Source organism: Anser anser, assembly GCF_964211835.1.
Source record: "Anser anser genome assembly, contig: HAP1_SCAFFOLD_87, whole genome shotgun sequence".
Lineage (NCBI taxonomy): Eukaryota > Metazoa > Chordata > Aves > Anseriformes > Anatidae > Anser > Anser anser.
Genome location: NW_028153517.1, coordinates 327137 through 340733, shown reverse-complemented (window position 1 = coordinate 340733; position 13597 = coordinate 327137). Strand labels below are relative to the sequence as shown.

The 13597-nt window shown below is 36.1% G+C and overlaps 1 protein-coding gene across 1 annotated transcript in view; it reads left to right on the top strand.

Annotated features, from left to right (window-relative positions):
• LOC310892006 (adhesion G-protein coupled receptor V1-like) overlaps positions 1-13597 on the top strand; it is a gene marked incomplete at its 5' end in the record, with an annotated part of 72902 nt that overhangs the window by 4771 nt on the left and 54534 nt on the right. Inside the window, 5 exons of the mRNA XM_083854197.1 lie at positions 99-664; positions 1870-2140; positions 2939-3268; positions 6372-6548; positions 7028-7251. Of these exons, the coding sequence (XP_083710323.1) occupies positions 99-664; positions 1870-2140; positions 2939-3268; positions 6372-6548; positions 7028-7251 (1568 nt within the window). The remainder of the gene's footprint in view (positions 1-98; positions 665-1869; positions 2141-2938; positions 3269-6371; positions 6549-7027; positions 7252-13597) is intronic.

Sequence of the window (13597 nt, the reverse complement as noted above, 5' to 3'; positions counted from 1 at the left end):
TCCCTTTATTGCTAAATATACATAACATATTTCTAAGTAAGTGTTCTGCATATATTTGAAATGGGACTTACACCCTGTTGCTACTATTATTTTTCCAGATACCTGAAAATGATGAATTGTTTGTTGTTCATCTCAGGAGTGTGGAGGGAGGGGCTGAAATCAACACCACAAGGAATTCTGTTCAGATTAATATTAAGAAAAATGACAGCCCTGTGCGATTTGCTCAGAGCACTTACATGGTGCCTGAGGAAGTCGAAATGCTCACAATTCAAGTGATTCGTGGTAAGGATGACAGTGGAAAATTAATTGGACCTGATGAATGTGAAGTCTCCGTCAGTTACACCATCATAACTGGGAATTCAACAGCACACGCGCAGCTCAATTTAGACTTCCTAGATCTTCAGCCAAATACAACTATTGTCTTCACACCTCTAGTTCATGAAGTATATATGAAATTCAAGATCCTTGATGATGCCATACCAGAAATTGCTGAGACCTTCCAAATTATGCTCCTTAAGGACACGTTACAGGGAGATGCTGTTTTGGTTAATCCATCTGTTGTTCACGTCACCATCCAACCAAATGATAAACCCTATGGAGTGCTTTCAATCAACAGTATCCTGTTTACTCAAACTGTTATCATTGATGAAGACCAAATTTCAAGGTACTACAGATCTTCAAACAGTATCTCGTCATGTTAAGGGATTTGTTTGGCACTGTAAAGCATCCTTAGGATTTCACTGACAGTAATTATAAAATCAGTAGTGAAAAATTAATATAGAAATCACCTACTGTGTAATTATTATAAACGATATAGAATTTTCAAGGGAGAAAATGTCTAATTATGCAGAAGTATTTTAATATTTATGAACTATATATGAGAACTGTAAATATTTAATGACATTATCAAAATACTGAAAAACCCTTAATCTAAAAGATGGATCAGTGAAGTTGTGATGCGGCCACACACCCATTCATACAAGTGGAAAATATATTTCAGGCTTCCTTTCCCAGTAAATCTTTGTCTATACTGTATTTAAAGTCAGTCTCTGGTTAAAAAATGGTGGTGAGTGTCTTCTGTGAAGTACTGAATACCCATAGACTTCCAAAAAAGTTAAATACATGTAATTTTACAGATAAATTAAAAACAAATCTCCACACAAATCTTTACAAGCAGAACTAATATCTATACAATATTGCCAGTTTTAGTAAAAATGTCCACTGCTAGCTAGTGATGGTGGTTCATCCCCAGAGAAAGAGGTAATGTATCAACCTATGATTTTATGAACAATTTCTAGTATGTAGAGCCCAGCACTTCAATATTCACTTTTTTTTTTTTTCTTTCTTATACACAGATACAGGAAACGTGACATTTCCATAATCACAAATATTGATAAATTATATTTCAGTGCATAGGCAAATAGTTGAGTCACTTTATTTTAAATAAAATCATTATTTAAACACTCATGCCTGACAATTGTATTTTGATATAGTCCATAAAACAGTGTAGAAATTTAGTTGAGAAAAAGTTTTCTGAAATTTAACATCTTTCCTGAGAAAAAATATAAACATGCCAACTTTCCTCTTCTCAGTATCTTTCTTACTGTAAACAAAATAAATTTTAACTAATGTCTTTAGATATATTACTCATGTCTTTATGTATATTATCTCATGAATAAGCAACCTGAGAAAAGTCTACTTCTGTGGTATGATTTCACAAATTTTAAGTCCTGACTCAAATGTCAGTAGCAGCAGTTAATATCGATTCCACTGAAGTCAGTATAAATCTTCCAGGGAACAGATAGCTAAGTAAACCGATATTAATTATAATTGCATGTTACAGATTTTTATTTTCATTCAAAACCACAGGTTTGAAGGGATCACGATCGTAAGAAATGGTGGAACACATGGAAATGTTTCTGTGACCTGGGTCATAACTCGAAATAGCAGTGATCTGTCACCTGTGACTGCAGACCTTGTTCCAGAGACCGGGGAGATACATTTTGATCAAGGACAGATGCTGGTCACACTTTCACTGACCATTATTGATGATAACATACCAGAAGAAGCAGAGCCCTATCTTCTGAAGCTCTTAGCTCATACAATACAGGGAGGCGCAGAAGTCAGCGAACCATCTGAGGTAAGTTTGATTTCAGAACTTGTTTTGAGGAGGTGATAGATAATAATTAGGGAGTAGGATTAGGATTAGGATCCACCAGTTTTGGTGGATTGGCTAAATTGAAGTAGTTGTGCTTGAGTTTAAGTGAAGCAAGCTGATGTATTCTCAGTATAAAGAGCCACATCCAAAGTCTTTGGCTTAACATATTTTATAAGGCCAGACCTATTTAATGCAGTAGCATTTAGCTTAGAATATTCCCATCATAAATATCATTGCATAACTGCTATCTTGATTGGTTGCTTGCTAAGAGAAGGTTGAGCATTTATTTTCACTTGCTTATTTGCTGTAGGTACTGGAATGTTTTACACAGAGTAACAGCTTCAAGAGGATGGCTTAGTGATTAAGACTAACCTCTGAACTTTTAAATAAGGGGTAATTAGCATTACTGACAATTCTGTGACTCAGGTCCCTACTTTGCTTTTTGAACATATGATTGGAATGAATTTGGTGAATTAAATGATTTTTTCACAGTCTGAAATATATTCAAATTATTCACTTTGGCTGCTGAACCAAAAATCAGTTATTCAAAGCTCATTCTGACATAGATGAGGCATAGCAGGAAAGTTGCTGCTATCAGTGGTGTGCTGCTTGTGCACAAGCAACACTTTGGGGCTGTCAATCTGATTTCTTTCTTGAGTGCCAATTCACTAACGATAAAAATGTATGATGACAGTCAGGACATACTTTCATGAAAACGTGAAAACTGTGGTGTATATTAATTGTAGCATTGAGTAAGTGATGCTGTTTTCTGTTTTGCAGCTTTTGTTTTACATTCAGGACAGCGATGATGTTTATGGCGTAATAAAGTTTTATCCTTTGGAGAATCAGAAGATTGAAAGTAATCCAACAGGACGCTTTTTATCCTTGAGTTTTGTAAGGGAGAAAGGAACAGTTGGAAATGTGCAGTTAGTTTATACTGCACTGTATATTCCAGCTGGAGCTCTGGATCCTGAGAGAGCAAAAGATGGCATTCTAAATATGTCTAGAAACAGCATCCTCCTGTTTCCAGAAGGAAAAACACATCATACTTTGAGTATACCAATAAGAAAAGATGCATTTCTTCAAAATGGTGCTCATTTCCTCATACAGGTATCTCAGCTGTTTTTTTTTTGTTTTTGTTTTTTAGCTTATTTAATATGAGGAATATGATTCAATAATTGATCCTTCCCCTTGACTGTAATTTAAATGACCATTCCTGTAAAAAAAAAAAAAGTGCTTAGCTCTGAAGCAAAGATTTTCTTATTTAAAAAGACATCTTTCATAACTATGCTATAAAGTTTTCTATCCCTAATCATTAGTAATTAAACAAATTTTAAAACTAAAGAGGATTCAGGTACTAATCATGGAATTTATCAAAATGAGATCAGCGTTGTCTGTTGCTTGCCCCTTGAAGCATGTTTCTGCTTGGCCTCTGACTTGGAACGTGAAAAAAATAAGGTTCTTAAAATTAAATTACTGAAGCAGGAAAAATTTCAGAAATGACATGCAAGTAAATGTATCTTGGGCTTGATACAGGTCCTTCTCCAGCAGGTCATCCCCCAGCCTGTACTGATACTTGCGGTTGTTCCTTCCCAAATGCAGGACTCTACACTTGCTCTTGTTAAACCTCATCTGGTTTCTTCCTGCCCAACTCTCCAGCCTGACCAGGTCCCTTCCAACCCCTACAATTCTGTGATACTGTGATCTTTGCTCTTCCAGCTGAACTATTCTAAATTAAAAAGGGTCAAATATACATTATATATTATATGTATATTATATTGCATTTATATATAAATTTGTTAGGAGAACTTACTTTTTTTTTTCCCTGTATAGTTTTCTTCACTTTTTTCTTTCCTTTTTTTTTTTCTATCTCAATTTGTAAAAGATAACTTTTATCATCGTTGAAGGTGTTGATGTTATATCCATGAATTTCAAATTTGCCAGGTTTTATATTTTCCTTATAGTCTACCAAAGACGTTGTAATCACTTCTAAGACCTTTGAAAGATTTCCTCCCTCCACATCCTTCTCCCTACATTCTCTTACAGGAGGAATAATGAGAACAAAAAGTTTTGCCAGAATTATATTGTTTATCTAATATGCAATTTTATTTATTTATTTATTTATGGCATTCACAGTTAGATTAGGAATTGCCTTCTGAAATACTAGAACACGTTAGTATGTTTTATGATTGCAAGAGGTTTGAGAGATCCACAAAATTCTTAAATGTCTAATTCCATGTATTCAATGTTTTTTTTTTTTTTTTTTTTTTTGTCCTTTGACTGTAGTCAAGACACACATCTGATAAATATTTCAGAATGTTCAGTCATTCCAAGCACTTTGCCTGGATTTTCAAACTGTAGATTCCAATCTGTTTTTTTTTTTTTCTGTACTTTCTCCATGAACTATAAATAAAATCTTTGTTTGAAGAAATTAAATCAGAGGAGCTTTCCAGCTCAAATAATTAATTTAGAAACTCATAGAGAAGGAAAACACCACTATTTATCACTGTGACAATCCTTCTGCATCGTGAATAAATGATAATCTCAGTGAACATGTTTAGAATGAGTTGTACTTAGGCAAAATAAAGAATTGACTCAGGAATCAGCAGAGAAGCAAATGAAACTGTAGGATGAATAAAGGTACAGGAGATAATGTTAATGTGAGATATATTCCTTAGTGACACCTTCAATTAAATAACGTGCTGTAATCAGAGATGCGGTTTTTGGTATAGCTAGGAAGATTAACTCTGAAAATTAAGCTCATAAACTAATTGTTATTGTTCAAATAACTATATATTTTTTTCTCTTTGTACTGGTTTCCTTTAAAAGGTACTAAAGGAAACATTGCAGAAAGAGTAAAATCTCTGTTCTTTATTGATTATTACTTTATTCCAAAGGTACCATACAGGATCCAAATACAGCATACACTTTAAATAGAGCAAATTGTTTTGGCTGTGTAGTATTTCAGAAAGTTTACTGAGCTAATAACCGCACAATGGTGCACTTTCATCCTGTTAATTGCAGAATCGGGGCCTATGCTAGGAGAAAGCTCAGAAAAGAGGAGAAACAAACAGTGCCATCATCTGTTCTTCAGACTTTTGATAACAAGTTGGAATGGTTGAGAATCAGTTACTAAATACAGTATTTGTAAAACATTTCCATCTATCATCAGATAAATGTTCATGCATATTTCTGGGTGTTACTCAAGCAGTTGTGGAACAAAATATGATACAGCCCACATATTTATAGAGTTTGGTTTCAAGAACTGTAAGACTTTAAAAATCATCTTTTGAAATGGTGAACCATGATTACTATATGAATTTAAGAAAGGCCACTATTTTATCCCCAAAAAATAAAGCTTTACTCTATGATAACACCTGATAACTCCAAGAAAAAATGTCAGTGGGAGTTTATGCCCCAGTGAAATGTTCACAGAAATATATGCAAATCTGTTATGGAAACATTTATTGTAATGATGCATGTAGACAGAATCACATGGAATAAATAATATTTAAAGGAAATAATTAAACAGGCAAGTTCTGCTTTCCTTGGTGTGTCACTACTGGTGCTGGGCTTAGCGAGTGATGCTTCCCTTTTAAAGAAAAGGATGAAAAAAAATCTATTTCCTCTTAGTATCTATAATCTATCAGAAATGCAGTGACAAGTAAAATACAGTTTTGAAATACTGTACTGAATTTAAATTCTTAATGTGGCTCTGGTAGTTCTTAGATAGAGAATTCCTTAAAATTTTGTGGAGAGGAAAGAAAAGTGGATTATTATTTGGCTGTTTGATCAAGGGCTGTAAATTATTATGACTTCAGTGATTTCCCTAGATTTTTATCAATGCAAGCCACAAAAAATGATGTTAGACAATTGCCTATGCTGCTCATCAATGACTGTTGTTAATAGCTCTAGTAATGTATCAGCTGATCTGGAACAGAGTCTCTCTCTCTGGCTTGATCTGTGTTTAATTACATACACTAACATGATTTGTCTGGGAGGTGTACCATTCTGCTGACAGCTCAACAATATCCACTTAATTTCTTTGACATGTCTACTTACAAATTTTTATAACAGCAGTGCTATCAGTAGGAAGAATTTGCTCTGGAGATGTATACTTCCTTTATATGAAAATTACTCTGAAATGTCAGAACTGTTCTGACTTGGTGCTGAGGCTTCTTATTTCTCACTTTTCTTTTACTTTTTCCTACAGCTGGAAGGAGTTGAACTGGTGAATAGAATTCCTCTAGTCCCATCTGTGAGTCCTAGATTAGGCGAAATTCGAAATATTTCTTTGAGGATTACTCCAGATATTGCAAATGGAGAAATAGGCTTTATTAGCAATCTACCGATTATTCTTTCTGAACCAGAAGATTCCCCTGCTACGCTGGTAAGTAAGCCTTTTTATATTGTCTTTTGCTATGGAAAACTTATTTGGAGAAGGTGGAGTTTGCTGTATTCAGTGTAGCATTTGACAATTAATGTGAGGAAAAGCCTTCCTGTAAGTTCTGTCTTATCCTAAATATTCTCTTCTTTAAAAAAAAAAAAAATGCTCTGAAATAATCTGTTACTGATTTCCAGAGAACTGAGATTGGTCTTTGCTTTCTGTGTAAGTATCTAAAACCAGTTAGCCCTTGATGCTCACACAGAGCAAAAGATACTGCAGTTAGTCTCTCTCACCAATTGCGAGCATAGTCATGTAAAGTAGGACTGAGACAAATCCTGAATAAGATAGATCATTTCCCATTCTCAAATTAGAACTGGCCAAACTTTTGTTTTTATTATTATTTATTCAAATAGTAATTTGCAAGGGAGTAATCGGTTTTGCATCTACTTTTGCAAGTCACAACAAATTAATGTGTTTCACAGGTTTCCATTGCATTGCATCGAGATGGGACTGATGGTCAAGCAACTGTGTTCTGGAGTTTGAAACCCTCTGGTCCCAATCAAAAGGCGGTAACACAGGATGATATAAGTCCTTTTAACGGCTCCGTGGTTTTCTTATCTGGACAAAGTGATACCACAATTAACATCACCATTAAAGCTGATGATGTACCTGAAATGAACGAAACTGTGTTATTAACTTTGGACAGGTATTGTACCCTATTCTCTATTCATATGTATCAGCTGCAGTACTCAATTTATGCATAACAGATTAGCACAGTGTTAATTACATGGTATTGCTTGCATTGTGTTGATATGTGTCTGAAGAAATAGTGGGCCCTTGTTTCAGACTGTGTATGGGTTCTTTGACTGGAGATCAATGTAAGAAACCATTTTGCATTTATTATCTAATGACTTAACTGTTTATATTTTCATGAAAATTCTGTATGCTATTTAGAAAGTTCTTTCAGTTTTGATCTTTTTTATAGCTCTTGGTTTTAACACTTTTTTTTTTTCGGAAAAATAATATTTAGTAAGATAATGGGAAAAACTAAAGTGAGAACTAAAAAGCAATGCAGAACTTTTTCTGTCAGAAAAAACATTTATAACTTGGGTGTCACTGTAGAATTAGACTTGCAGTTTGTTTGATCTGCATGTTCAATATTCCTTGATAATTAGATACTTCTGTCAGCTCATAGCCCCCAGAATATCCCAGTGTGACTATTATTGCAGTCTTCTGCTAATGAGAATGCAGTGGGGTTTCTGAAGCACAGTGTTCTGGTCTCCCTTCTCATCTAGTGGAGGATTTTAGGATAACAGGCTGTAAGGGCCCTCAGGTGATACTATTATCTGCATGTGAACACTGTTCAGAAAACTTAAATTAGTTTATAATCAGGAGTCTTTTCCCTCTTTGAGTTACTAACAAGAGTGTCTTGGCTATATCGTCTGTCCTGCTTCCCACAGCTCAGTTACATAAGTAAATACAGAAATACCACCACACGTGCTCTTGTATTACCTCCTATTTGTCTAAGGTACATTTTCCACTTTTACTGAAAACATACTACAGTGGTCTGCCAGCACCAGCTTCCACACTGAACATCTACTACTTACATAGTCCTTACCTTATGCAGAAGAAGTATTTTTATTCTGTACAGGAAGCGTAGGCTAGCTCTTAGATATCCACAACAGATATCCACAGTGATTCCACATTAGCAAACAATAGGCAAGAAGCTCCTCACGCTGTTGTTGATCACTAGAAGATCCCATTTCAGAAAACATGGTTTTCGAACATCTTTATGGCACACAGGGAAGATGTTATTCCTTTGCGGGATTGGCTTGCTTGATTAAAAGGTGGCTGGTTAATGCATGTAGTTCAGAACTAGTTATTTTATTCTACCTTGGCTACTCATTACATTAAAAAGGCAATCCTTTTCAGAATAAAAACAGAGACTATTGCAAGCAGTTCTCCGCTTTCTTTCTGTGGGAGAAACTGGTTTGTCTCAAGGAATTTTTTTAGAGTCTCTGGCACAAAGGGGGAAACTAGGATTAGAAATGATGGTTCAAGTTTTGAGTGTAAGGTGGCCAAGAATGCAGAGTGGTATTGAGGTAAACAAGTAAGTAGATAGAAGTAAGCAGCATGAAAGGGTAACTTTTTTGATTCACGTGTGTGAAAGTACAGTTTTCTGCCATTTATCCTGAGTTACAACTGTAGGCTATACCTTGAAAATGGTGGCTGCAACAGGGATTGAACTGGCAGCTGAACAAATACAACCAGTGTTCTGCTTTTGCTGTGTATGGTGCAAGCCGTAGGCTCTGTTGATCATGAAGTGGATGGTGAAAAGTGTGCCAACAGTAAGCAGCTTTCCCACACTTGGCAGGGTCAGAGAGTGAACCGAGGAACAGGTGGTCTGTCCTGGAAAAAGAAGTAAGCAAGGAGGAGATAGAATCTGAACTTTTCTCTAGACCTTGGTAGCATCCCTCACTTCAACTAATTAGCAGAAGCCAAGAATGAAATGACTGCAGAGATCATCCTTTCAGTACTAGACATGACTCTTCAAATTAGGGTTGAAGGATACTGGCAGGGTTACGTGTACGCCCGTGCTATTGCTTTCAGCCTGGTTGGTATTTTGTGGACAAATAGAAGATTTCAGTTTCCGAGGCTGGCAGCCAGCACCTCACAGCAGTAGTGAATGAGCATGAAAACAAAGATGCACTGTGCTGTAGATGTGCTTGTACTGTTCCGTAAATTGTAGCATAAGTCAGCGAGAAAAGAAAGCATGTAAGAACTTTAATGAAACTACAGACATAGACATATGTTCATAAGCATTCAATGTATTGCAATTATTAATAGCACGGGTAAAATAATCAAAATAATTAGTTCTAACAAGGATGTATTATTTACGGCTTAGTGGTATTGTCAAGGCAGTTCAATTTTAAATAAGCTTTAAGTGCATCCATAACTATATTTTTTCCAAGCCATTAAAAACAATGTTATCCTTTCTTGCTTTATGCTCTCTATACTTAGACCACAGATATTAAAACTAGCTCTGAATTTTGTCCACAAACTGGAGGAAAATGTATAACATGAAAAATATGATTCCAAAGAACACAGATGAGTAATGATGAGTAATGAAGGAGCAAGAGAGTCTTGTATCTGCTGAAGCTTCTTTATATTTTCTTTTTTTAGGAGCAGATTCAGGTTGAATGCCTGCCCTATCTGAATAGGCCTGAATTGAGACCAAGCATAAATAAAACCAGATGTCTGTAGTGAAATCTATGTGAGAAAGGAAAGACCTTGGTCTTCTTGATGAATGTAGGTGGAACAGGCCATGGAAATTGTGTGTGTGCTTTGTGAGAGCATATATGCATACTAGGGCTGTTCATTTTACCTGGTAAGCACAAACAGAAATCAGTTTTTTTTAAATCTGATTGCTGTTTTTTCCTTCTACACAACGTAATCTCTCACTGGCAGTTATCAGCCCCCCAGTTAAGGTGCAGACAGCTATCAGTTTGGCACCTGGCACAACCAGAGGGCCAGAACCTGCAGGGTATGTGGGCTGGGGACGTGGCCTGTGTTTGTGCTCATGAGTGAGTGGTGGTGAGACTGAGAACTTGGAGACTTTGGGATCTGGGGATAAATCACTTTTATTTTGTGGAAGTGATAATCAACAAACAGACAACTGTTTAGGCAGTCCTTATGCTCCAGCATTTTTTGAGTCTTAACTCATGGAAGTTAGGATGCCAGAACAGATCCATATGCATATGTTACGACATAAATCTCATTTACTATATATAATAAACTGAAGCAACGTTATTTGAAGATTTTTATTGTTCTAGTGATTTCTGTGATGGGATACAGATTTCCATAGGCTGACATTCTGTCATCAGTTTATGTGGAAAATGATTAGACCTATGAGTTATGAAGTAATTTTTTGAAAATTACAAATGTAAAATACAGACTTGACTATTTCACTGTGAAATATCTGGCAGTTTTTAAACATTTTTGGGTTTTAGAGGTTGCTACATGTCAAAAAGTTAGAAAAGCATAGGAGGGCCATTTAAATCACTGTGTAGTGTTGATGGACAGGGCTTAAGGGTTTATGTGTTGTGGGTTACTCACTGCCATACTGCTTAATGGAGCTAGGATTTTCTCCTTACTTGGTAATTCCCTTTGGTTAGTGTCTGTTTCAAAACCATATCTATCTTACTTATGTAAATTTTCATAGAATCACAGAATAGCTTGGGTTGGAAGGGACCTTAAAGATCATCAGTTTCCAACCCCAGTGCCATGGGCAGGGATGCCACCCATTAGATCAGGTCGGCCCACAGCCTAGTCCAACCTGGCCTTGAAAACCTCCAGGGATGCCTCAAGGGTTTGATCAGACTGCGTTTTAACGGGGAAAAAGTCATTTGAAAATAGTAGAATGTTGAAATGAGTGCGCTGGACACCTACTGCTTGTTTTCATTACTTCTCAAAATAACAACATATCTCTCCTGCTATGACTCAGAAAAATTAAAATAGCCTCAAAAATCAAATAAATGATGGATTAAACCTGGAGAGAAGGTGTTTCCTCTGATGAGAGGCACTATGGAAAGTCTAATGTGGCAAATCCTACTTTAATGCAGTTCTTTAGAGCTAGAGCCTGCCTCTAATTAAATCAGTAGATAATCCTGAAAAAATTGAAGAGGGGGTGAACACTGAATGCAAGCAAATTGAGTAATGTTCCACAAGCAATTTCACTTCCCCCTTTTTGAGATACCCTGATAGAAAAGAAAGTCTTTTAGAGAAGTGTGGTTTAATAATGACAGCCATGTAGATTCACAGTGGAAATTAAGTTTCTCATGTGTCTTTCAGAACACTCAGGTTCTGCAGAAATTCCAGATTTTGTCAAAAGTTATTAACTTCAAAGCTATTTTTCATTTATTTATTTAATTATTTTGTGGTTCTAGTTAGTTCTTAACATTGAAATTCTCATGGTACCTTAAACTTAGTCAAAACTCTAATTTCTCCTATTTTCTTGTACTGCATGTTTAAAAAAGTGTAAGAAACATTTTGAAGCTCCTGTCAGTTGTCCTAATTCATCTGTAGTTCTTGCTACATAATAATTATGATTTTTTTTACTGAAAGAATTTCCCTAATGATCAGTCATTTCACATTAGTCTTGTTGTATAAGAAATGCTTTACACACTTTGAGGTTGTATTTCTTTTGGCAGCATCATAAGCATTGCCAGGGTTTACTGTCTGTGACGATATGAAACTTCATGTCCATACATAGCCATTTTACAGGAAAAAATAAGCTGAGGATAAAAACAGGGAAGTGGCTTTCCCAGTGATTGGTATCACCTTATTCCTGGTCAAGAGTTCTTTTCACTAGCTGGAGGAGCTGCTGGCCACGGTTAAGCCACCATGTCAAAGCAGCTGTTTTAACTTTTATTGCTGCTTCTGAATAGCCCTCTTTGTCCTGTTTCCATACTGCTGTCAGAGGAACACCTAAAGAGCTGGTTTCACATACCACGAGGAGTGAAACGGGACTGAACTGGACCCGTGTAGTGTCAGGCAGTCTGGGAGCATCTCCTCCGTGGTGTAAGGGTGGTATATGAACGCCCCTCTGTTCTTCGAGGTTGGAAGTGCACGTGGCAGGGGATGGGGCTGGTGTCCTGGCAGCTCTCTGGTGGCACGGACCCTGTGTCCAGCCCCGTAGCTCCTCCGGGTCGATCTGAGCTGGCTGCTGGAAGTATTATGCAGCTATTTGCTGAACGCTTCACCTTGCCTGGTTTAGCCCTGTATGGACTTAGGTTTAGCACATGAAGAGTACACTGAACCGAAAAGCAAGCATTTGGATTAAAAGGATAAAAGTTTGCAGGATGTGAGTATGATAATTGCATTACAATGTAATTGTTCAAAACAATAGAATTGGGATTTTTTTTTTTTTTATTATTCCTAGAAAAAAGTAAACCTGTGAGAATACTTTACAACAAACATTTTGGATTTAAATTTAAAATGTACTTTCCTAATTTATCTTTGTTCTCTTAATTCTTCTTTTTTTTTTCAATACTATTTTTTAAAAATTTCTTGTTAGGGATATGCATTCTATGTTATGAAAAGTTACATGTATATGCCTTAGAGTATAGATATAAAGAATACTACTGAGTGCACCATTCTTCGAATCACAGAATGGCTCAGGTTGGAAGGGACCTTAAAGATCATCCACTTCCAACCCCTCTGCCATGGGCAGGGATGGCACCTACTAGATCAGGTTGGCCACAGCCTCATCCAACCTGGTCTTGAATACCTCCAGGGATGGGGCAGCCACAGCTTCGTTCATTCATTGTTTGCTTAACAGCATCTTGGAGCTGGAAACCTAAACCTAGCTGCTTCTATTAAGTTTCTGCATAGGATGTTTTATGACTTTTTGGAGAAGTAACTAACATTACTGTGCCAGGGCAGTGATAGCGGTCTGACCACTCATGATATCAGCCAGAGAAAAAAAATGACCAGATAATAAATAAATAAACAAACAAACAAACAAATAAGTAAATAAATAAAAGGATCCAGGTGTTCAAGATGGGGTTTGTATGGAGAAACCACCTGAACAATGTTCTTTTTTACCAGTTGATGGACTGAATTTTACTGGTTGCTTCCTGACCTGAAAGCTGTCTAGGTTTAATACATATCAAAAGCTCACTTGATATAGTGATTCATTTTTATTTTCTGTTGTAAATTATTTTACTAACAGCTTAGCGCTATAATTAAATTTTAGCATTACCAACTCTGGAATCTTCTCCTTGATCTTTTCATTGTGTTAATATTTTGCTGTTTTTTGAATGCTTTTGCATGTTTCTGAGGGAAGGGAGAATGTCTCAATATATACCTAGCTTCAGTGAATATCAATAACAAATTTCAATTAATTCAGACTTCCTATTCGAAAGAACGTCTGTGAATGTATTTACTTCTCAGAATTTAGAGTGAACTCTTGTCTGTATTGAATTCCAAATTTAAATTATTTTTGAGATTAGTGGAGCCCAATTATCACCTTACAAACACTGTTTTAATCT